The sequence below is a fragment of the Petaurus breviceps genome, unplaced genomic scaffold (assembly GCF_028583685.1).
Source record: "Petaurus breviceps papuanus isolate PSGF00001 unplaced genomic scaffold, PetGlider_PUasm1.0 90825, whole genome shotgun sequence".
NCBI lineage: Eukaryota > Metazoa > Chordata > Mammalia > Diprotodontia > Petauridae > Petaurus > Petaurus breviceps.
Window position 1 is genome coordinate 15111499 of NW_027187353.1, and position 26154 is coordinate 15137652.

A 26154-nucleotide genomic window follows, 5' to 3' on the forward strand; every position below is an offset into this window, starting at 1 on the left:
CAGCCAAGAGGAAAGAGACTTATCTAAGTTTTGATTATTCCTAAGAACAAACAAACAAAAAAACCCAACCAATAATCATGCTCAGATTATGTTTCAAAAGGAGGGAAATGAAAAACGAAAAAACCAAACAAACTAAACTCACATTTTGGAAAGAATTCTCTCTAACATACAAAATTTCCATAAGGAGAGAAAGGAGAGAACAGAAACATTACTTTTGTGGATGGCCGATGATACATAAATGAAAGGTTCAAACCTTTAAAAACAAATAGTCGAGATAGATACTATATTAAAGACTACATATATATTGAAAGTAGCAATTTTATTTGAGTTAAAATTATTTACAAAAACCCAAAGACATACTTCATGAAACTGGTACAAACTATTTTTTCCTGCCGTTGGCTTTTGCTCCAAAGATCACAGCTGAGAAATACTGTATAAAATAAAAATAGGATTGGATTCAGAAAAGTACTCTACTGTTCTAATTTCCAATTGATAGTATTTACAGAAATATTTACAGTGGAAAAAAAGTTACTTTAAAATTTTAGTTAATTTGCAAGTCAGCCTCAAGGACCCTTGAATGCAGAGTTCTCTGAGGGTTCCAAACACACAAACGCACTGCAGTTCAAAGGTGACCACTTCGCCCTACTCCCCCCATCCAATTCTGCATCTCTATCAGTGCTTGACAATTGGTTATTATAAAAAAAAAACTGTTAAACACTGAGGTAAATCAATTCCCATTCAAAACGATTACCAGTGTAACAGAGAAATGGAGTTAGCCCTGATTTTCTTCATTATTTCTTACCATCTGCCACTAGTCACTTTAGCCTACAATCTGTTTTCTGAAATCCAAAGATCAATGAAAAACATTATTCTAAAATTAATCAAACAAAAGAGACAAAATATATCTAGCTGATTTATCTGTGAACATCATTTACTCATATACATATTTCAAACCAACTGGCTCTCAATTTTTTATACCCAGGGCAAACATGACCTCATTTTTTTCAGTTACACTGGCATGTGTTCTTAGATGAGAAGAGGGAGGAAAAAGAAGAAACAAGCAAAACAGGATTTGCCTCTAATCAGTTACTTCCTTATAGAATCCCCAACAATCTGCATTATCAAAAATAGGAAGACATAGAAGGCAGCCACTGTATTAAAAATAATTACAGCTGGCACTGATACAAGAGCAGAGATTTGTAACTTTATACAAGGAAATAACAAAGTCTAAATGGTAAGATTAGACTTTTAGCTATTTTCCCCAATACACACCGAACTCATATTTTTTTTATGGCTTCAAGTTTTATAAATCCAATGAAGAAACATGATATAATTACCCATACAGGTATTTAAAAAATGTTGATGAAATAGATCTCTGGAAAGCCTGCAAATATTTGAGACCAGCTTAATTTAAAAGAAACAAAAATTACCAAGTTTTATTGGTCTGAATAACAACGAAAGCAAGAAATCACTGCCATGTTCCAAACTGAAATATGTAAAATGCATTTTCTGAGATTTTGTGTTCGATGAAAGTATTCAAACATGCTTTGCTATGAATTAGACTTTGGACAAAAGATCTCTAAATCAGCAATTTAAGGCTTTATGTTTATGCATTTGATTTTGCCATTCTATAGAAGAATATACTAATAGAAATGTTATCTGGAAACATGAATTCCACATTGGTGTTTTAGCTTCTTTATATCTACTGTACTGCGCATTATAAAATATATCTAGAGTCCGCCCTTGAAACAGAACAGTTTCAAAGATTTTTTTTTTACCTATAATTAAGTGTAAACTACCCTGGGACTGATATTTCATTTTATCCTTAACAGGGCACAACATTAGAGTTACTGCATTTTCATATAATATTCCCTTTCAAACTGTTGGATTGCTTATTTTCTTGCATGCCGTCTAGAACTATGACATTTTATGGTATGTAATTTTCTATGGTTTAGGATGTTCTTGGAAATGAAAAATAGTCCAACAACTTGAACCTGGTCAAGAGTAAAAAAATAAACTATCCAATTCTTGCCTCTTTGGATTCCAACAAATTTTAAATATAGACAGTAGTTAAAAATCACAAAATTACATAAAAGCTTTTATTTTATGATTTTGGATTCATTCAACAAAAAAAGCAAAAGCAAATGAGACTCAAGAAAGGAGCTATGCTGCTGTCCAGAATGTACTTCGAACACCTGTTTGATACTTCAGTAGCAAAGCTGCTTTTGCACCTGGCTGGCATGACAACAGTGGCTCAACATACACAGCAGTTGCATTATCAGCAGCAAGTTTTCTCGCCTTATAAAGTTATACTTGCCAGGACAAAGCAAGAAAAGAAGGGGAGCAAGGGTAAATCCTGCCAAAATATGGACATTTAAATACTGCACTACATCATTAAGAGCCTGAATTTTTTCATCAGAACTTCTCCCCCCTCATTTTTGATAGTTGCAGATTGATGTAGTAACTGTCATTTAGCAAAATGCAGAATGCAAGATTAAGAGACCAGGTAGTAGCTTTAAAATCCCAACACGAATGACACAGATGAATGCTCTTTGTGTATCTTCAAGGACTTCTTTCATGACTTCTTCCTTTGTCTAAGGGTGGCTCCAGCATGAGTGAGTGCCCGCAGCGGAAATGAAGTATCTAGCAGTGTTCCAAGTATTCAATCACTCTAGAGATAGATTTCTGGCCTGTGGTTCCAACAGCACACTGTGGGCAAGAAAGTTAACAGAAACCAAAGATCTGAATGAAAGTAAGCATTCAAAGTTTTAGTTTCTTCACAGATTTACTGTGCTAAAAGCTGCAAAACAGGTGATCCAACCTCAAAATACCCTGATGAAAAAAATTAACATCCTAAAAGGCCAGAGTTCTAGAATTCCACAAGATAAAAAAATGCATACAATTAGTATAAAATATAGGATAACTAACTTTATATTTTCCCCCAATTCCCCACCATAGCCCTCAGTATTTTAGTCTGTACCAACAAATTAAGTATGAGAAAGCCCATAAGGTATTAAGAAAGGAAGAGGAAAAATATACTTTTAAACATATGCTACTTGGGGCAGCTAGGTGGCGCAGTGAATAGAGCACCGGCCCTGGAGTCAGGAGGACCCGAGTTCAAATTTGGTCTCAGACACTTTACACTTATGAGCTGTGTGACCTTGGGCAAGTCACTTAACCTCAATCGCCCTGCCTTCCCCCCTCCAAAAAAAAAGGAAACATGCTACTTACGGTAAGATTCATGAAACTCAGAAATTTTTTGAGCATTTCAGTCATTATTGAAAAGTCCCCTTCAGGTAAGTACCCCCTCACAGTAGTCACATTGATCTGTGGAAACATTTCAATTTAACAAATATTTATAAGTAGCTGCACACACAAAATAAAACTGTTCTGCTTAAGTATATACATGACCTGTGCATACTTAGCTTAGGATTTCTGGGAAATGGAGAACAGCCCCCCAAAAGGCAGATACTATGCTGACAGATTTAAAAAAGGAAAAAGGAGGTGGTACACAGGTTTGTGGCTCATCAGAATCCAGACCCTTGGAGGAAGGGAACAACCAACTGTGAAAACTAGAGGAACAAATCTTTTCAGAAATAACCCAACAGTAACCTAGGATTCTGAAACATGGTACTAGGAATTAGGAGGCTAAGTCTTAATGTTATAAAATATTACATTTAGTAATAACAGAATTCAGTAATTTGGTAATAAAGTATTATATTTAGTTACAAATTAGGGCCTTCATTAAGTGATTATTAATCAGTTTCTCTAAAACTGATAATGTCAGAATAGATCTGTGAAGGTTTGAGGTCACAGAAAGACTCCCTTCTCTGCCCTGCCCTTGAAATTTTTAACCTGTTCTTTTTTTTCTACAATTAGGACAGTGTCTTAAGATTACATGAAGGGGCTTGGTTAACAGGTGAAAAAAATGTCAGTATCTATAAAAGACCTTAAATTTCTTCCAATTTTGTAACCCTAGCATTATGTAGGGTACCAGCACATTTTATTGTTGCCCAATCGTTTCTGATTCTTGGTGACCCCTTTTGGAATTTTCTTGGCAAAGACACTGGAGTGATTTGCCATTTCATCCCCTGCTCATTTTATAGTTGAGGAAACAGAGGTAGGCAGAAGTGAAGTAACTTGTCCAGCTATTAAGTGTCAGAGGCTGGATTCGACCTCAGGTCTTCCTGATTCCAGGCCCAGTGCTCCATCTACTGTATTACATAGGTAATATGTGTGCCTGTCTGGCACACATGAGGGGCTTAGTAAATATTGATGGATCATTTGGCAAAAAAAACAAAACAAAACATTCCTGTGTTCAGCCAACATGTACTATGTTGCCATGCATTTCTTCTGTTCATCTCTTACTTGGGTTGACATTCATTGCTTCTACATTCTTCCCCTTAAGGCCCCTAAACCTTTTGCCAACACCAAACCAATGACCTCTTAATTCGCTGGAGAAAGGTTATGTAATTCAGTAAATACCAAGTACCTAATCACCAGGAGAGATACAAAAAGAAACAAGAGGCATGGTTCCTCGGCTTAAGATGTCATGATTTTACAGAAGATATTTCAACATAAAATAATTAGGTAACACTGCACACTAAGAATAATTACAGGCACAAAACTAGAGTTTCTTTTGTTGTTTGAGAGAATATCAAGCAACAAGGGTAGAATAAGAGGACCCCAAATACTAGGAAAAGCAATTTTAAAGTTTGTTCTGTAAGCACTGAGGTGAATTCATGGAGAGCTACTGAGTTTGGGGTGGGACATGATTTCACACTGCTTTCCAGAAGAGGGAAACCAGAAGGCTATCATACTAATTCACATGTGAGGTGATAAGAATCTGGCTTAGTGAGGTTGACAGTACATATGGAAAGGAACTAAAAGGTACAGAAGAATATGACGTGGTGATTGAATGGAGAAAGAGCTGTAAGAAATGGAATTCATTAAGTATAACTTTTAAAGATTTTCAATACAGTCAATTAGGAAAACCAGATTCATACAAACAATATTTTCTTTGCAATTATGGAAGAGACTATTACCTCTTTCCTTCTAAATCTTTCTGCTTGGGCTCTAGATTAGAATCCTTTTTGACTTTTAAGTATAATCTTTCCCACATTTGGGACATAATTAAAAAATCAAACAAAATGAACACTTTCTCCTCCCTCATTTTTGACACCCATCTCAGCTGCTGCCCATGTGAACAATATGCTCAAGACCAGTCAAGAAAAGCTGGGCTTGACTCCAAAGGATCATCAGCAGTCAGTGGACAGAGTCAGCCTCATGTGATGAAGATGTGGTTGCAAGTCCTACTTCTGATATATGCCAGCTAGGTTTTTCTTGAGTCATTTCATATACTACACGATTCTAAAAACTCCATCCTGCAAGGATTATAAACGACTCATGTTGTGATACAAAAACTACTTCTGAAAGAGGAACAGGAACAATCTGACAAAGAGTCTATTAACTATACCAATGGGGCAAAGTCTGCCTAGACTACCAAAAAAGGAGACTCAAACAGTTTTGATAAAAAAATATGAAAGTTAACACGCAAACCAAATCATCTCTTGCCTGTTCTTGTCACAGTAAGATGGAAAAAAAAAAAACTGAAGCTGACATATAAAATGCATAAAACTGCTAGTCCAAAAATAATTTTACAATTCTACAACGTTAAATTGAACTGTGTAACTTACTGGACTCTCTTGGCAGAGACAGCCAAGAAGCAGTGCTGTATATGAGGCCACAATGCAGTCTTCCATATGCTTGCCAGCATGTTGAAGGGCTGAAAACAAGTATTTAAAGGTAATTTGACAAAATAGTATCTTGCATTTTTAAAGAACTTCTTTTATTATTATAGTACCTAAATACCTTATTTTCCAACAATTAAAAAAAAAAACTTTTATGCCTAACAGCTCCTAAAAGGAGCTATACTTTGTACACCAACTTAAAAAAATGGAACATAACCTATAAATGCATGAGTAATAGAATCTAAGATAATTAGATCAGAACATATATCCATTTTTTTGTGTCACTGGTTATTTCACTGCCTCCTAAATAGATGATAAGGATGGATTATATTTCAAAATAAGGAAACCACAATTAAAAAGATCAGAGTTTTAGAGTTGGGGGGGGGGAACTTTAGAGATTATTTACTAATCAAATCCCTTCATTTTATAGAAGGAAAAAAACTAAGGCCCAAGGAAACACTTGCATCTACCAAAAGGAGACAGACTGGAACTTAACGTTAATTATACTCTAGAAGCCAGTCTGAATTGGCAACAGATACAGCAGGAACAAGGAACAAAAAGGACAAAGTATTCATGAAAGTGCACCTAGCCCTAACTAAAAGTTGTAGATCCCTTAGAATTGTCATAATATGCTAATGTTATGTCAATTTAACAACTTGGATTAGAACTCAGACCTCATGATTTTTAAATTTCTATGTTAACAAGCTGCCTTCTTGCTTTTTCCCATAGGTACATAAATGTTTTCTGAGGAAAAAAAAAAAAAGCAAACATCTCAAACAACAATGTTGCAATACCAAATCGTTAAGTATTAACTCCAAGTGATTATAGAATTCAGTTATAACAGAAAGCTACAGAAAGAATATGCCAGATTAGAATTCTCAATATGTGACCTATCGGTAAATTACGTTAATCTTAGACTTAATCTCCCTACTTCTAAAATAAAGCAGGGCCATCATCTATCATGTCCTAGGGCACAAAGTGGTTGTAAATATCAAATATGCTGCTAGATCTGAAAGTGTAGTATAAATTGTAAAGTTCTATGTAAACGTGTGGTAAAAATATTAAGATGAATAGACAATTACGTTTCAAAATAAGAACAAATGTTAATGAGGAAAGATTAAAATTAACCTGTTGATACCTAAAAAAATCAATTAAAAAATGAATTTAATTCAAAAAGGCAGGTAGATTCCTTTTTCTCATTCACCCTTCTCAAAAACATCAGACAGACCTTTGTTGAGGTCAAGTTCTTCATCATCCTCTTCCTTCTTTTCTTTTTCTTCAGGACTGTCTGTCTTCTCAGCAGAGACCCACTGTATCTCTCCACTTGTTTCTTGCCATTCTCCACTTTTGTCATGCTGGGCAGTGGGAGCTTCCTTGATCAGCTCATCTGTCTGGCTTTCGGCCAGCTGCGCTGCTCGCTCACGCTCGAGGAATAACTGATTAAGATAGTTTAGAAACAGTCAAAACCAGATCACACATAATAACGTACACGTATACATGCATTTAAGGGATTTCCTATTTTTAAAAATGAAAAGTTATTCCATGAAGCTACTAAGTGGTGAAAAAGGATGATGATATTGATACTTCCCTTTGCCTTCTTACTACACAACATCAGGGCAAAACCAAAACAAATCTCCTGTCCCATCAATAGCACAAAGCATCCATACTTCGTGTATGATCTATCATACTGCAACAACACTAATTTGTTCTCAAAAATCACTTTTTAAAAAACATTCTTTTTGAAAACCAATGGATTTTTGTTGTTCTAAGCCTGAAAGGTCACAAATAACTGGGGAAGATTGATTATAATTTTGAACAGAAGGCATGATAGGCATTAGAAAAGTAAGCCTAGACCTGATGAAATAAATGGGACAGGACAAGAGAAGAATTATTAAATTCTACTATAGAAAGGCAATGCAGCTTCTTTACAGGGAAGTCACTCTTGACAAAGTTAATTTTTTGAGGTACAAACACGCAGACAAGGAAAAAATAGCGAATGTCATTTATTTAGGTGTTGTTCTCCAAATAATGATTACTGCTGGGACTGAAACAGTGTTGTTTTTTAAAAATTTAATTTAATTTTAAGGACAGGGAACTGGCTTAAAGACAGGAAAAAAGGGGTAGGGATAAATAGGGACTTTAATGGAGAAGCATCAGGTTACCCTGGGTATCAATCTCAGTTATATTTTTATCAATGACTTAGAAAAGGAAGTACACAAAGAAAAAGATATTAAAATTTATTTAGGGTTAAATGTCAAACCAAAGACGACAATTTACAGGAAGACCTTAAAAGAATCTGTAAGCATGCAGAAAAATAGACAAATTTCCATTTGAGCAAGTTTAAATTAAGTAATGTACTTGGGGAGCAGGAGGGAGAAGCCCCAACTGTTTGTGGATGATGGTTCCTGAGCTATTAGAGACCACTTAGGGAAGGGATTTAGAAACTTGTAGATTTTTCTACAGTAGCTCCAGTGCATTTGATGCTGTAACTATCAAAAAGGGGGGGAGGGAGGGAAAGAGGTAATTATATAACAAGGGTACTAGACACATGAAAGGGGAAAAAAGCAGTATCCCACAGCCCTCACATGTAATACTACATGCACTTCTAGTCATCAAATCTTAAGAAAGAAATAACAGAACTAGAAATGTTAAAATCAACTAAACTAACCAAAGGATGAGACTAGCTTCCATGTGAGAAGAGACTAAGGATATCAGAACTCCACAAACTGGAAAGACAAACAGTATATAAATCCAGGAAGAGTTTGTAGAGGAAGAAAAAGGACATTTAAAGCCAATCCTGGAAAAACAGAAGTAAAACAAATAATTTTTGACAATGTAAAGGCTTATTTTAGGACACACAAAAGGAAGTACTACTTAATTGCCTTCATAGTAAGACCAAGCTTTTTAGAGGACAAGAAAGTTGGGAAATAAGCCTGAAAAAAAAATAGATTTAGATTAATTCATAGCTAGAGCAAAACAGGTTATGTAGGGGAAAGTAGGGAGATTTGGGGGATATTTCCTTCATCTTGAGGATACTGTAAACGAAGGGCAACTAACTGCTTCCATTCCTTAGTGTTTATGACAAAAATGAATATCTGAGCTGGAGAGCTAGTCTCAACTCTAACAGCCACTGCTAACTAATTGCCCCTCAGTAAGAAGATTTAAAATATTAAATAACAAAACACAAGAATACCTGACACTTATAAAATTATATTGCCTCCTTTATATATTTATAAATGCTTTTTCCATTACTTCATTTAATCCTCACAATTTTGTGAGGTAGTTAAGGGCAGGAATTATGACCACCTGACAGATGAAAAAACCTGAGGCTCAGAGTGGTTAAATGACTTGCCCAAGGTCACACAGCTAGTAAGTGGCAGAGCTGGCACTTGAACCCAGGTCTTCTGATTCCTAGTCCAGTGCTCTTTCCATACCATGCTGCAACTTGTGAGCCTCATTCAGGGGATCACCTGGGAAGAAATGCCTTGTGGGTATTAAGTCCTGCTGTGTAAATAACACAGGTTAAACAATACTCTGCAATGTAGTTAAGTTAAGGTCATAAAACGAGTTCATATTTATTCTAAATTTCCTAGCTGCATTTTAAAAACTCAGTTTAAGACTCCAGCCTTAAGAAGGAAAATGTTATTAAAAATAAAAAATGAAAAGTTCTGAATGAAATAAGTCAAGGCATATGGATATAATCATGAGATTTCAGGACCATACAGATCTAGACCACAAATGGCATTTCCTAAAAAGTGGTTCAAGACCACCATGATATTCAAAAGAATGTCAATTTTTAATGAGGTTCAGATCTGTCTACAAAGATTTGCAATGTAACAACTTTAAAGCTGAAATCTCATCGCACTATCTTTCTCATTTGAATTTAGAACAAAATGTTTTAAGATATTTGGGGGTGGAGGTGAGATGAATGGATAACCATACTAGTTAACTTTCAATTACCCTTTGTAAAGGAATAACCTGAGATGACCTTTTGACCAGCTGAGAAGTCACGTTTGCACGGAAAGATCTAATTTATACCTACTGGCCTTTGCTACCTGTCAGGGAAAACAAGGACTAGATTTTTTAATTTTGCTTACTGCTCTAAGAGGGCTCCTGGTGGGTGAATGGGGAAAAAGTGATAAAACCTTTCTCATTAAAACTATCTTATTCTATAGGGGTTACAAGTAAAACCCTAAAAGATATCTAAGGAATATATTATGTGCTATTTTGAAGCTGCTCGGCAAAAGAAAGAAGGAAAAGGTTTTTGTCTCAGGTTAAACTAGGTTAAGAGACAACAACACAATTTAGCCATACTCTTAGGGTTTAAGTAACAGGTTTTGAGAGCAGGTCAAGGTATTCTATTTCTTCTTTCAGTGTCTGTCAGAGTACAAAGGCTTATAGAAGGTATTAATGACTGTTTACTGTCTTGGGGAGTAAATTAGTCGTTACATACAGATCATCCACTTGGGAGATACAAAAAAATTAACCGTAAAAATGTTGCTTTTTATATAGAAAGAAAATTATACCAATCCAACACTATTAGGCTGTGGGCTTATAGCAGTGGTTAAAGTATTTCTTGAGCCATTGAAATTTTCTTGCTCAATATTACCTTGTGACCAAAACACAAGCACATGCACACGTACACACACACAGACACAGAATTTACAGATGAAGGGGGCCTAATTTAATGCCCTCATTTTAGAGATGGGGATTACTAAGAGACAGAAAGGAAATCTCTTTGCTAAGGTCACAAAGCTAGTGAGTAAGCAGAGCTGGGATGTAAAATACATGTCATCCAACTTTATAGATGAGGGTTCTTTCCACTATACACACCTATTAATAACATGGCAGGTTGGAACAAGCCCACAGAGAATGAAACTCCTCAATACCATGTTTAAACCAAAACCAACATTATTAGTTCAAACCAAACACATCGTATATTTTAGCTCAAAGTTATTCCATCTGTAAGAACAGGTATACTGTAAAAAAGTAGCATTTAAAGGTGAAAAACTGAAAAAGGACAAATGCATACATGCTTCAAAGTCCACAAAATGCTTAAATGTGTAACAAATGAAGGAATTAAGGTCTAGTATAGAAATTTATTCACTACAATAGAAGTTATTGACAAGATCTCCTTTATAGTTTGAAGTTGTCACTTACCTGCACTAAAGCCTGAACTGCATGAATCTGTCCATCTATTCTTAAACTATCATCTCCTTCTCCAGCACAGAAGGAGTCAAAAGAGCTTGATGTTTCCATATTGACTAGACAGTGCCGATTCCGAGCACTATATTCTACTAGATTTATTAGTAGACCCAAGCCCTATAGAAATAAAAAAGAAGATTTTCTTTTAAACAAAGAGAAATAAAACTAGAGTCAAGGCATTCTTTTATTTTTGACCAACTGTAGTACATTTATAATCATATCTTGCCACCCTGAAAGTTTTATCTTTATCAAATACGAAAATTAATTGTACCCCAAATTTAGGCCCTTATTTCATTACTTTCTGGTTTTTCAGAGAATTTTAAAAAAAGCACATTCAAACTCTAACATAAGTAATATCACGTTCGTTGCCTTTCACTTTTCGCTTCTAAGGGGGTTTCCCCCCTCCATTATTTGCAAATGCTCATTTTCTCCAGGTTTTTAAAAACAGAATTCTATCTTACCAGCACTCGGATATCAAATCTTTGTTCTTGAGGTAGGAACTTTGGAACCTGAAGCACACAATTCATTGCTGTGCTAATCAAACCATCCTGTTCACCTGTTTTGGTGCTGCCCCATTCTGAAAGAATTTTGCAAGTATAGGTTTTTAGTCATCCATTACTTTATACAAATGATACATCAGCATTTTAAAACTGGATATTAGGAAATCAGGATGTTAAGGGCATCTCTAAAAGTTTTTTAAATGTAATGCTTTCCTTCATACTCAAAAGAATGACCATGAGACATCAACTGCTGATGTTAATTGCTGCTTCATCTTCTGGACTGGTTCTGAAAATTCCCTTATTTCTAGAATGACTAGTTATTAATCATAAGATAGTTATTCACTTATTATTCTGTGGTAGGTAATCCCTGTGTAAATGAAAAAAATTAAACAGTTTTGAAAATAATTTGCTTTTTCTGCAAAATGCAGTATAGTATACTGTAAGTAGGAAACATCTAGAAAAGAATACTTACCATTATCATTAGTTAAATTGAGTAACACACCAATGATGGCCCTCATGCAGTCTTGTACTGCTTTACCCACATGGTTAGTTACATTCTGGTGGGGGAGAGGCTTACTGTCAGGTAAACATATGCTATTTTCTGCACGGTTATATCGTTGTATCAATTCCTCACAATGCTGTAAAGCTCTAAAAAGAAAAACAATAGCTCTCATACAAGTCATTTCACTTTAATGTTTTAAAATTACTTATACTTTCAAATTTCTTTCAAACACATCTGTGGTTTATCTTAAATTTAGTTAACTTTTCAGAGCCCCTGAGAATAGTAAGTAGTCATCTTACCATAGCCTAGCCCTTCTTTACACAGCTCCTATGTCTAATTGCTCGTTTTCAAGAATCACTTCTCCTTGACCTATCTCACCATCTCCCACAAGTACCCTTAACGGTACCTTCGATATTCAATACAGAGGATGACATAGGACCATCCCCCAGGTCTCCTCACCGCAAAAGAATGAAAATATTCATTATCTCAAAATATTTGGGATGTTAGGATATACTGTAGCCACTGTCTTGATAATACATTTAATTAAACTGTGAGCACCAGGCATGGAATAAGAATTGATTAAACATGTCTCTAGTACTATATGCATTTCACAAGCAGACATAGGCTCTCAAGTACAGAATCAGACTGGAAGTAAGAAGGATGTTAATCCGTTCCACCATATTCTGAGAAAGATTCTCTAACCTTTATTTCCTAACATGTTAGATTGTTCCCTGACCCTTTCCTTAGGATGCCTAAAATACCTCCCGTTTTCATTTCAGTGTCTGCTGGGGAACAGATGCTCTGGGGGGCATCGGAGAGGTTGGTGGTGATGATCTTTTATCTTTTCAGGGGGCCTGACTGAGGGGCAGTGAGTCTTTTACAACACTTGGTCTGGGATGCTGGATGCCATCCTGGCTTACAAAGCACAATTACAGAGCTAACACCAGTCTCTTGGATACATGTATATATAGCATTTGGTCTGAATTTCACTCCAATAGTGGCAACAAACTGGGACTCAAGGACAGTCAGTCGAGTTTTTACCAGTGCATTTGCTGAGTTTGATTACAGAGAATAAATTACTGAAACAATAAATCAACAATTTATTTTTTCATAAAACAATTTCTCATTCAAGAAATTCTGTCTTCTGTTTATTTTAGGACTTACTTTGCTGATGAAACAATAAGCTGTGAATCTTTATATGCTATCAAGTAGCTTTGATTCTCTGGGTTATGTACTGTTACCTAAATAGGGAAAAAGATATCATTTAATAAAGTATTAGAGATTTGACTTTACTGAGTATTTGTGTAGGTGAACAGAAGAATTTGTTGAATTCTTACTTCCTACCTTCCTGAAAATAATTTCCAATCTACAGTGAATGTTAAACTAAGTTTAATGTCATTTGTTAAACTACAGAAATACAATAAAACAAGGTTCACCTTAATTCTCATAAAGCCCATTTACTAAGTGTTAGTACACCTCTGATGTGAGGTGCTTTACCCACATTAAGCTGGTTAGAAACTAATCAAGTAAAACAATCAGGAGAATAAATCACTTTTGGAATAAACAGACATACTTTGAAATAGATCACACTGGACTCATATACAGGACACTTCTTTTAATATCACTAAATTGTTCAATTCAAACAAGTTAAACAACCATTAGGACCTAATTTCAAGTAAGGCAGAGAGAAAATGATACCATTTGGCACATATGTTCATAGGAACACCTGTGAAGTCATCTGATTTTATCCTCTAATTTTAGAATGAGGAAATTAAGGTCCAAGGTGAGTAAACTTGCTGAGACCCAAAATTTTGTAAACAGCAAGCATGGGACAGAGTTCACATTGTGACTGCATTCCCATGTTCTTCCCATTAGCTCACACCACATGTAATTTGAAGCATTTTAACACCTCGGTTCATAGGAGGATATGGAGGTCTAAATAGAAGTAACTGGATAGAAATGACCCAAGACTGGAGTGGTACTTTACATTCAGGTCCTTTGACTCTAAATCTAGTTAGCTCTTTCTCCTACAATAATGTTGCCTATTAATCAGACCTGATGGTTTTAAAAAGAAAATTACACAGACTTATAATTTTGGGCCACAACATAAATAAACAACAGTTAAATGTTCATTTAATGTACTGACAATTAGTTACTTAACAAATTTTTGGAAATAAATAAAATCCTCCTAATAAAAAGAATTTCTTTGATGATTTACACATAAAGAAGATTATAAGCATAGTTATTAAAGGATATTGTCCCGAAAATTTTATCCTAATCAACTTATACTTACACTCTCTAAAACCCGTAAACATCTTTCTGCTCCCCATAACGAAGCTACCAGTTTCTCTTCATCTTCATCACTACTTAAATGATCCACACATTCTTTTACTATGAAAAAACAGGAGGAAAAACATTTGTCACAAAAATATAGACTTCTAAAACTTACACATTTAAAGCATATTCATATCACTAATATACACACTAATATAAAACATTATCCCAGGGTTTATTACTTTGCTAGGTCAGAAATTAAAGACCACTATAACAGGGTCTAAGAGATACCTGTTTAAAACAAATTTCATGATATATTAAAATTGTCTTGGGTTTGGGTGGCAGGGGAGAGGGAGAAACTTGAAAGGTATACTCCTAAAGACTCCTAATCCTAGCTTATACAAGCACAGCATATTTTTACAAAATCAAAACATAAGCAAGAAAACATCACTCAGGCGCAGTATTTTTGGTTGTGGGACCAGATAGCTCTATTTAAAAGATGAAATCACTTTTAAAAAAAATTTTCAACAAGATGAAAACTTGTATTATTTTCTGCTAATTATGAGATTAAAAAACATCATACAACAGGTAAATGATGTAGTAATTGGGCTTTTCAAACTGACAACATAAAAAATCCATTTAATTTACTGTGTTAATATCAAATAATGCAAGGTAAAAACACATTCCTTTGTAGATCCTAATTAAAATTTTAAATGTTACAGGAAATTTACGCCTAGCATACCTTTATCTACAATATGATCGAGACCACCCAAAAGGCGTAATTCTTCTTTAAACCAGTCTCCTGCTCGTTTTGAAGTAAGGGACAATAATGTCTCCATTGCTAAATGCCCTGTCTGAAAATCAGAATTTACTATTAATGAACAATTTTTTAGCAACAACTCTCATATATAATCATTATTGATACAGACCAAAATATCTGCAAGATAACATTTGCATGAAATGGCACAATAAAATATTATTAATGTTAAACAGAACGAATGATATAGGAAAAGGCTTAAGAAAGAAAAAGAAAAACACAACCAATTCTGTGTGAACATTCAATTATATTTATTACTTACAAGTTGCCACACACACAAATTTTTTTTTCTCATGCACATTTTATCTATTTTCTCCCTCCTTTTACAAATATATTCATCTGCTACTGAAAAGTTGCTATCACCACTAAATACCAAAATTCTATCTACTCATGGGTGGACCAAAAATGGTAGTGTAAAGACTGAGACTCACCTGGGCTCAGCCAAATTCCCCTCCAAATAATGTTAAAATAATGCCTCAAAACAAATTCTGAAGCAGCAGAACCAACAAATGGGGGTGAAACAGTTTTCCAGCTGTACACAAAGCAGTACTCTATCAGGAAAGGTTGATCTCACTGGGATGAGAGTGGAAAGCAGTCCAGTAAATGCTGTCAGTCCACAGAAGGTAAAGAGGTCATGCAACTCATCATTAGGAACTTCTAGGGGAACTCTGTTGACACTGGGAGCAGGATTTTATTGAATTGCCCAAATGAGGTTCAGGGTCACAGGAGAGCACAAACAGAAATGGGGATCCTGGTCACAGTTTAGGGAGGAAGAGAGTACTTGTGATCTCACAGGCCAGGAAATGAAAACTCACAGAACATCAGAATTAGCTCTGAAAACAACAGCAGGAAAAATCTAAAGCTTGGGATAGTGCCATCTCCAGTCCAGGAACAGAGAGCAAAGTTAAGTCAAGAAAGAGGCTGGAAAAAATGAGCAAACAACAATGAAAAAGAATCTGACCAGAGAAACGGACTAGGGTGACAGGAAAGAGCAAAACACAAACTCAGAAGACAATGTTGAAAGGGCTACACAAAATGCCTTAAAAATGGGACCTAGTCTCAGGACCAAAAGGAATTCCTGGAAGAATTCAAAATAGGATTTTAGGAACCAAGTAAGACAGGTAGAGGAAAAATGGGGGGGGAGGGGGAGGACGCGGAGCCAAGATGGAGGCATACAAGTAGGAAAATTCATTGAGTCCCCCCTACAACCACCTAAAATACCTATAAAATATAACTCTGAAAAAACTTTAGAGCTACAGAAACCACAAACTGACAAGAGAGAAACAAATCTCTTGCTGAAGGCAGCCTGGCAGGCCAGCAGGAAGGGTCCATCACAGTGTGCTGGGAGCAGAGCCCAGCCCCAAGTGAGCCCCTGCAGTTTTAGCCTCAGGGTTACCCCAACCAGCCTCGGCTGGAGGGACTTGAGTGGATCACCAGAAGCTGTGGCAGTTTCCAGAATTAACAACCCATAAATGCCAAAGGCAAAGTAAAAGGTCAGTGTGGACTTTGGGGACAGGGGACTGAGAGTGCGGTTCAGCCTCTGACCCTAGGCCAAAAAGGGGAGAAGCAGCTGAGGTGTGGCTATTTCAGAACTCCTGGCCTGCAGATCCTAGAGGGAACAAATGACAAGTCTGAGGGGTTAATTGCTTTTGCTTTAACCTGCTTGGATCTAGATCACTGTCTTGGGTGGTGGTCCTGAGGTGTGTAACCAGGTGCCAGAGCCTGTGGAGGCTTCTTAGAGGGCACCCAACTAATAGCTCCGGCAGCTGAGAAAACCCCAGTGATTTGGGACAAAGCTCTCCTCTCTGGTAGCAGAGTTCTACTGTGGCAAGTCAAGTAATTGAGTGGCAACATGAGCAAGCAAAGCAAGCACAGCAATCCGACTTTATATTCTTAGTGTGGGGACAAAAAGGATCAAAGCATGGAACAGGAGGAAGACATCGTCAGACAAGTCAGAACTCCTGCACCAAAAGCTTCCAAGAAAAATATGAACTGATTACAGACCATAGAGGAGCTCAAGAAGGATTTTGAAAACCAAATAAGAGAAGTGTAAGAAAAATTGAGAAGAGAAATGAGAATGATGCAAGAAAATAATAAAATGAGAGTCAACAACCTGACTGAAAAAAATAACACCTTAAAAAATAGACTAAATCAAATGGCAAAAGAGGATCAAAAAGCCAATGAGGAGATGAGAATGCCTTAAAAAGCTGAATTTGCCAGATGGGAAAAGAATCTCAAAAGCTCACTGAAGAGAATCATTCCTTCAGAATTAGAATGGAGCAAATGGAAGCTAGTGACTTTATGAGAAATCAAGATACTATTAAACAGATCCAAACAAATGAAAAAATAGAAATATATGTTAAATATCTCAGGAAAAACCACTGACCTGGAAAATAGATCCAGGAGAGATAATTTAAAAATTATTGGACTACCTGAAAGACATGATTAAAAAAAAGGGGGGGGGGGGCCTAGAAACCATCCTTCAAGAAATTCTCAAGGAAAATTGCCCTGATGTTTTAGAACAAGAGGGCTAAATAGAGGTTGAAAGAATCCACCTATCACCGCCTGAAAAAGATCTCAAAAAAAAAACTCCTAGGTATATTATAGCCAGATTCCAGAGTTTCCAGATCAAGGAGAAAATATTACAAGCAGCCAGGAAGAAACAATTTGAATATTGTGGAAACATAATCAGAATAATACAGGATCTGGAAGCTTCTACACTGAGGGATCAAAGGGCTTGGAATATGACATTCCGGAGCTGGGAATAAAACCAAGAATCACCTACCCAGCAAAACTGAGTATTATATTTCAAGGGAAAATATGGTCATTCAGTGGAATAGAGGACTTTCAAGCATTCTTGATGAAAAAAACAGAGTTGAATAGAAAATTTGACACTCAGACACAAGAAGCAAGAGAAGCATGAGAAGGTAAACAGGGAAAAGAAATCACAAGGAACTTGTCAAAGTTGAACTATTTACATCCCTATATGGAAAAACAATAATTGTAACTTATGAAACTTTTCTCAGTATGAGGACTGGTGAAGAAATATAAATGTGTATATATATGTATGTATACATATATATATATGCCTATATAGGAGGGTATATGGGCATATGAATACATATGTGAGTGTGTGTGTATATATGTGTACAAGTATACATAGACAAAGGGCACAGGGTCAATTGAATAGTAAGGGATGATACTTAAAAGGGGAAATTGAGAGATAAGAGAGGAATGTAATGAGAGACAGAATGGGGTAAATTATCTCATATAGAAGAGGTAAGGAAAAACTGTTACAACGGAGGGGAAGAATAGGAAGGCAAAAGGAAATGGGTCAACCTTACTCTCACTGAATTTGGCTTAGGTAGGGAATCACATACACACCAAATAGGGTATCTCATGCTACAGGAGAGTAGGGTGGATGATGGAGGGGAGGGCAGTTAGAAGGACACACTTTTGAAAAGGGACAGGGTCAAACTAAAGAATAGAACAAGTAGGGGTGGCCAGGTAGCACAGCGAGTAAGAGCATGGGCTCCAGTGTCGGGATGACCTGGGGATCAGATCCAGGCTCAGACACTTAGCACCATACCCAGAAATAACTGGCCGTGTGTAACCTTGAGCAAGTTACTTAACCCCGACTGCTTATAAAAAAAAAGTAAAATAAGAAAAAAGTTTTTACACAAACAAAACTAATGTAAACACATTTACAAGGAAAACAAAAATCTGGGAAGCAATTTTCCCAGCAAGTGTTTCTGATAAAGGCCTCATTTCTCAAATATATAGAGAACTGAGTCAAATTTATAAGAAGCGAAGTCATTGCTCAACTGATAAATGGTCAAAGAATAGAAACAGGCAGTTTTCAGATGAAGACATTAAAGTTATGTGTAGTCATATTAAAAAATGTTCTAAATCACTATTGATTAAAGAAATGAAATTTAAACATCTGAGACACCAACTCACATCTATCAGATTAAGTAACAGAAAAAGAAAATGAAAAATGCTAGAGGGGATGTGGGAAAATTGGAACACTAACGCACTTTTGGTGGAGATCAACTATTCTGGAGATACAATTTGGAACTATGCCCAAAGGGCAATCAAATTGTGTATATAGCCTTTGACCCAACAATATTACTACTAGGTCTATATCCCAAAGAAGTTTAAAAAGGAAAAGGACCAATATATACAAAAATATTTATAGAAGCTCTTTTTCTGCTGGCAAAGAACTAGAAATTGAGGGAATGCCCATCAATTGGGGAATGTCTGAACATGCTGTGGTATCTGATTGTGAGGGAATGCAATTGTGCTTTAAGAAATGACAAACAGGGTACTTTCAGAAAAACCTGGAAAGACTTACACAAACTGATGCAAAGTGAAGAGGGAAGAACCAGGTGAACATTGTACACAGTAACAGCAATATTGTATATAGATCAACTGCAAATGACTTAACTATTCTCAGCAATACAATAAGACAATTCTAAAGGACCTATGAAAAATGCTATCCACCTCCAAAGAAAGAACAGATGGAGTTTGAAAGCAGATTTTGAGGCACGCTTTTTTTTAAGCTTTTCTTTTTTTTGTCTGTTTTCTTTTACAACATGACCAAATATAGAAATGTTTTACATGACTGCATGTGTATAACTGATACCAAATTGCTTGCCTTCTCAATGAGAGGGGATGGGAGAAATGAAAAGAATTTGGAACTCAGAATTTTAAAAATTGTCTTCATATATTAACTGGAAAAAATATTAAAGATAAAAAAAATCTATCTACTTAAATTTAAGACTGGGGTTGTCTGACAAAATACAAAAAGCTATGGTATGAGGTTTCATTATTAGCATGATCTCTGGACCAAACGGCCAAAATTAATTTTTCAAATAGCCACAAGAGGGAGTATGAAAGTTTTATCCACATTATTAAAGAAGCTTTAACAATGAGAAAGAGATATCATTACTTCTCCTGCATCTACCTTTTAACAAGCCATGAAAGAGTTTAAAGATATTCGAGATGAACTACATGATTTTACAAGGAGAGGTACAGAAAACTTGGAAGGCTTGCCAAAGGTTACAAAGGTATTCAGCAAAAGACCTACTGCTAAAACTCCTATTTCTTCATTTAGTATCCAACAGATCACTGTCTCCAACAGTAAAAAATTTATTTTAATTCATAACATTTATTATTCTAGGGAAAATATATATTTATAAGATACCTTTTATTTCTGATGTTTGCCTCATAGAAATTAAGGACAGATATGATTACATATATTTCTAAAACTGCTACATAAAATGGAAGATGTATAGCATTCTGGACAAATCCAAGCTCATTAGAGAATGACACAAAATTCCTTCACAGGCAAAATATCCACATTTCTACATTTATCTATAAAGGGAGAAGAAAGCAAATAGGGAAAGGGAATGTGAGAAAATATTACTGTGTGAATGATCTAAAGAAACTCTTGTTGGGGTGGCTAGGTGGCACAGTGAATAGAGCATCAGCCCTGGAGTCATGAGGACCTGAGTTCAAATCCGTCCTCAGACATTTAAAACAAAAAAAACTAGCCGTGTGACTTTGGGAAAGTCACTTAACACCAATTTCCCTCCAAAAAATAAAAAATAAATAAATAAACTCTTGTTTCTCTGATCGGGATTGTGCCACATAACCAGGTGATCAGACATTTTTACTGATCCCCAGCTTTCATCTATAAAAAAGTAAGGTTCTTTCTAGTTCTAAGAGCATGATTCTATTTAAAAGAATTTCACAGGATAATTGGTAAATTATTGCATCCGGCATGGCTTTTTAGTTAAACAAGGTTTAAAGTAAATAAATATTGATTAGAACCTAGAAATTTCGGTTACACAGAAATTTTCAGCAGTTAAGCATGATTAACAATAGTAACTGGGATCTGAAGTTAATTGTTCATTAGTGAGGTTTTGCTGAAATGTAATTTTGTCATATATACCTTACTCTGCATATTTAAGGAAGTTAATTTTAACTAATCACTATTTACAGCAAAGTCATTTTGCAATCTTACTAACAGAATTTATTATTTGACATCTTTAACAAGATGAACAGAAGTCTCTTTTTGGTCACAACAGGCTTGTGTTTTGGTGTGTGTGAGGCTCCTTCCTGACTACTTGTAAACTAGGAAATACTTAAAATTACTTTCTGAAATGGGCACGATATAACGTATGTCATTAAAATGGGAATTCACAAAGTCAGAACATATACTTGACAATTCTGAATGTTTGTTTGAAACTGTCTGGAAACAGGGACACTCTTGCCTTGAGATTCCTACAGCATCTTAAGCCAGCATTACTCTCTTCCAATACATAACTGCTGGATGTTGCAGTGAACAAAGAGATGACCCTCATCCTCTGGCAAACACTGGCTGGTCCTAAAGAATGCCTTTATCATGGCAGGTACTAAAGAAAGATTTTTACTATGACTGGTTGCAAGAAGGGTTAAGAATTTTCAATTTATTTCTCAAATTTGCTACACATTTTACATGACAAAACTGAGTCACATCCTGCTCCAATATATCCTTTTTAATGTCAATCTTGGGTAAAAAATTTGCAACAAGCAGAGGCTGATACTTTTGATTTGTTCTCTTAACCCCAACCTCTGAAGGGCTAGGTGTCCTACCAGATACAAGGCACACATTCCTTATGCCAAAAGCCAGACATTTCTGTCCTGTTCCAAGTCGGACCATGAGACCCTCTAAGGTAAGTATAGCCCAGAAAAGTACTTAGAAGGAAGGAGCTGCCAAATCTGTAGATCAAGGGAACTATATAGATGAAGCATTTGATAAAGTCTGTCATGCTATTACTATGGAAAGGATGAGACGGGGTATAGATAATAGCACAACTAGATGGATTTGGAATGGCTTAAGATCCCCCCCCAAATGATGATTAATGGTTCTATAAACTTAGAAGATGTTCAATGGATCATCCCAGGAATTTGTAATTGGCCTACAATAGGGGTGGGGAACCTGCAGCCTCCAGGTCACATCTGGCCCTCTAAGTCCTCAAGTGTGACCCTTTGATGGAATCTAAACTTCACAGAACAAATCCTTTTATAAAGGGGATTTGTTCTGAGAAGCTTGGATTTCTTCAATGGACCCATACAGCTACCTGTAGCCTCTAGTCTACAGGTTTACCACCCCTGGCCCACACTAATTAACATTTTAATTAGTGACTTGGATAAAAGCACTGGTACTATGCTGTTTATCAAACCTGCAGATGATTCAAACTTCTGAGGTACACTTAAACACAGGATGAAAAGACAATTCTAAAAGACATTGAAGTAAGCTATAACATGGGGCCAAATCAACTAAAATGAAATACAACTATATGTGTATATGTAGGTATGTATATTATGATATACGCAATATGTTCAAATAAATCATTGTCACAAATACAAAAAAAGAAAAGCACAGTGGGGCAATAATCCATTTGAATAAAAGATCTTTGGGTTTTAGTGAGCTATGAGCTGAATATAAGTCAACAGTGTGTGATATTACAGGCCAAAAAAAGTAATGTAATCTTAAAGAGGCAGTCTAAGGTAAGAGACTCCTTTTTTGTTGTCCTGGACACCACACCCAACAAGCTAACAAAGAGGGTAAATAGCTTAGACTTAAAGCCACAAGAACCCTAAATGCAAGGAATCTGCATGAAAAACCCCATCCAGACTGGTAGGGGAGGAGGAATCAACAGCAGGAGAGTACCCTTCCCCACTGCTTAGAATGCTCAGACATCTATGGAGGGGTGGGTGGAGGGATTTGAAATAGTTGATTGTAATGGGAGTCATCATTTACAAGCCTTTCAGCAAGATGGAGGGCCACCAAGCCATACCATCTGCCCAGACACAACACCTCACAAACACCTGGGCCTAGGGAAAACACCTGTTCTAGTTTGGCCTGTGCTGAATTGTCCTTTGAGATTTCTTCTATCTTCTAATTCTAAAATGCTCTGAGTGTGTATCAATGGAGTGCTGACAGAGCAGGCCCAAGAGACAGTGACTATTACTTTCCACATCTGTGAAAAGAACAAAGAGCTAGGAAGGCATCAATCAATGGGGCTTATCATACAGTCTTAAAATGCCTCAGCCACTTAACACAAAACTAGTCTTGTGACCTTGTCATTTAGCCCTAATTGCCCTCCCCCCCAAATTTTTTTTAGGAGAAAAAAAAATAGCATCACAGATGGGATTTGCATTATATGAAAAGAAGGGAATATGAATTTGGAACTATACCCCCAAAGTTACCAATCTGCCTACCTAGCAATAGATCTACTAGGTTCCTAACCCAAAAAGATGAAGGAAAAAGATTTTTTTTGGTACAAAAATATGTGTAACAACTCTTCTTTGTAGGGGTAAAGAACTAGAAATCAAGTGCATACCTAACAAATGTGTAATAGCCGAATAAAAATATGAATGTAATGGATTATTATTATGTAATAAAAAATGAAGGAGAGGTTTTAAAAAAACCTGGGAAGACTCATGAATTAATGAGAGCACAGTAAGCAGAACTAGGAGAACAACTTAAACTATAACAACACCACTATAAAGAAACAATTTTAAAAGACAAGAATTTTGATCAACGCAATGACCAACCAAAATTCCAGAGGGCTGATGAAGCATGCTACCCACCTCTTGACAAAGAGGTGATGGACTCAGGGTGCAGAATGAGACATATTATTTTTTGGAGGTGGTCAATGTGGAAATTACCCTAGGCAAGTCACTTAACCACTCTCAGCCTCAGTATCCTCATCTGTAAAATAGGGATAATAATAGCACCTACCTCACATGGCCTTTTAGAGGATCAAATGAGATAGCACCTGTAAAGTTGTTTGTTTTTTTTAAACAAACCTTAAAGCATTGTAAGTGCTAGCTATTCTATCATTATTAGTATTATTGACCACAAAGAATTGTTACAAGGGTTTTACTTTTCTTTTACTTTTCCAGTGGGGGCACGGAAAGTTAAAAAAGTCTGATAAATGAAAATAAAATTTAAAGGGGCAGGGCGCAGCAGAAATGGTAACAGGAACCGTAAATTACACACATACATGCTATAACTACCACTTTAAAATATATCACAAGAATTTTAATTAAAAAAGTGTAACACTTTAAAAAGGGGTATGGTATATAGAGCCATGAATATATTGTTTGGGCTCTTGTTCCTACTTCTACTAATTTAAACTTTTCTGGCAACCACCAATAAATGAGTAAATTCTTACTTGAACTATACATTTACCAACCCAACTGTTTACACTTACATCAAGGCACTGACCTTTCCTAAGTGAAAAAAATGAGTGTTTTCTAAACTGAACTTTAGTCCAAGTTAAATAATTTAAAATGAATCAAAGAAATATGTAGAAAACTTCTACTCCTAAATCAATTATGCCAATTATAAAAATACCCTGAAACCAATCTAAGTGACTGTTCTTTCTTTCAAAGTACTACTTTAACACAATTGAATATAATGGGACTAGAAATGAGGAATATATCCTAGTACATAGTACTCACATTTTGTTATAAGTAAATTATCAATATAATATACATTTCCTTTAGGTTGCTTAGTTTCTATGGGTGGCTGCTGGATGGTACAGTGAATATAATATTGGTCCAAGAATCAGGAAGACCTGAATTCAAATACAGCCTCAGAAATGTATTAGTTTTGTGTTTCTGGCGAAGTCACTTAACCTATATCTGCCTCCATTCTCTCAACTATATAAAGGGGACAATAATGGTACCTACTTCCCAGAGTTGTTGTGAGAAAAAGATGCGGTAATATTTAAAAAGCATTTTGCAAACCTTAAAGCACTATATAAATACTAGCTATTATTATAATTCATCATATTACTTAAAAGAGATTAGTGCAATACATCAAAAGGTTATGAAAGCCTGTGACTTTGACAGAGCATTATATATTTTAAAACAACTTACTCAGAGGTAAAGTAACTTACAAGTGGTTACAACTAGTAATATAGTAATACAAGAGCATTATAATCATTTTCACTACTTGCCACAGAAATACTATGGTAAGCAAAGTCCTATTTAAATGATATTAAGAAGTGGAGTAAGAACAAAAGCACCCTAACAATATGAATAGGGAAGGGACCTCAGACATCTATTAGCCAAACCCATTCATTTGATGATATGGGCAAACCAAAGTCCAGTAAGGAAAAACTATTTACCAAATACCACAAAGCCAATTAACAGCAGAAACAATAATACAACACACATCTTGACCCCCACCCACTTCCCCCAGTACCCATGTTTTCTTTCCACTTATTCTTACTATTAATATAAAAGTAATGGGGGAAAAGTTCACTTTGGTGAATAACCATCATTAGTAAGAACTATGAACAATTTCTCTAAGCAAGGGTGTCAACTCACAAAATGTACATATAGTTTTAAGGAAGACCCACCGTAATATTTTCCAAATCAAGGTGTTTGTTGTGCACAGTTTCACAGAGTCGCCGGATTTTTTCTTTAATTTTGTTCATATCCTTTTCATTCAGTAGCTTCGATGATGAAGCATCTTGTTCCAGCTCCAGAAGTCGAATCATAAGATCTAGACTAGCTCTATCAAGATCCATGTTCAAACGATCTCTACTTAGTATATACATAAGAGCTGCTGTACAAAGGGACAAATTCTGAAAAAAAAAAAAAAAAAGGAAAAATGTTTTAAGTAGCAAATCAAATTTTGAGCAAATGAGGTAAAAGTTTAAAAATATGTCAATATTCTGAAAATACTTCAAAGACTGATCTGATTTATGTGTAACAATGATTAATTTTAGCTACCAGATTTTTACTGTAATGATCTTGAAGTTCTTTGGTATACAAAAAGGTTATAGGATTTCTTAAATTTTCTTTCACTGGAGTATGGAAAGTTAGATTTTTATTTGACAATTTGGGGTTAAACATTTGGAAACAAACTACATTTTCATCTTTATTAAATGTCTTTTATACCCTGGATAAGATAAATGGCATTTCAAAATACTAAAATGCTCAACTCTTAATTAAGCTTTTACACACGTATTTCCACTTTAAGTTTTACTTACACACACACACACACACACACACACACACACACACACACACACACAC

At 35.7% G+C, this 26154-nt stretch overlaps 1 protein-coding gene across 6 annotated transcripts in view; it reads right to left on the reverse strand.

Moving 5' to 3' along the window:
- Positions 1–302: 302 nt before the first annotated feature.
- Positions 303–26154, reverse strand: part of WAPL (WAPL cohesin release factor) — a 112058-nt gene continuing 86206 nt past the window's right edge. For all 6 annotated transcript variants that reach the window (XM_069071360.1, XM_069071356.1, XM_069071359.1 and 3 more), the window contains 11 exons: positions 25473–25700; positions 14974–15085; positions 14251–14348; positions 13122–13198; positions 11928–12103; positions 11417–11532; positions 10911–11072; positions 6979–7186; positions 5697–5785; positions 3232–3327; positions 303–2709 (listed from right to left, as the gene is read on the reverse strand). In XM_069071360.1, coding sequence (XP_068927461.1) covers positions 2644–2709; positions 3232–3327; positions 5697–5785; positions 6979–7186; positions 10911–11072; positions 11417–11532; positions 11928–12103; positions 13122–13198; positions 14251–14348; positions 14974–15085; positions 25473–25700 — 1428 coding nt within the window. In that variant the 3' untranslated portion in view covers positions 303–2643. The remainder of the gene's footprint in view (positions 2710–3231; positions 3328–5696; positions 5786–6978; positions 7187–10910; positions 11073–11416; positions 11533–11927; positions 12104–13121; positions 13199–14250; positions 14349–14973; positions 15086–25472; positions 25701–26154) is intronic.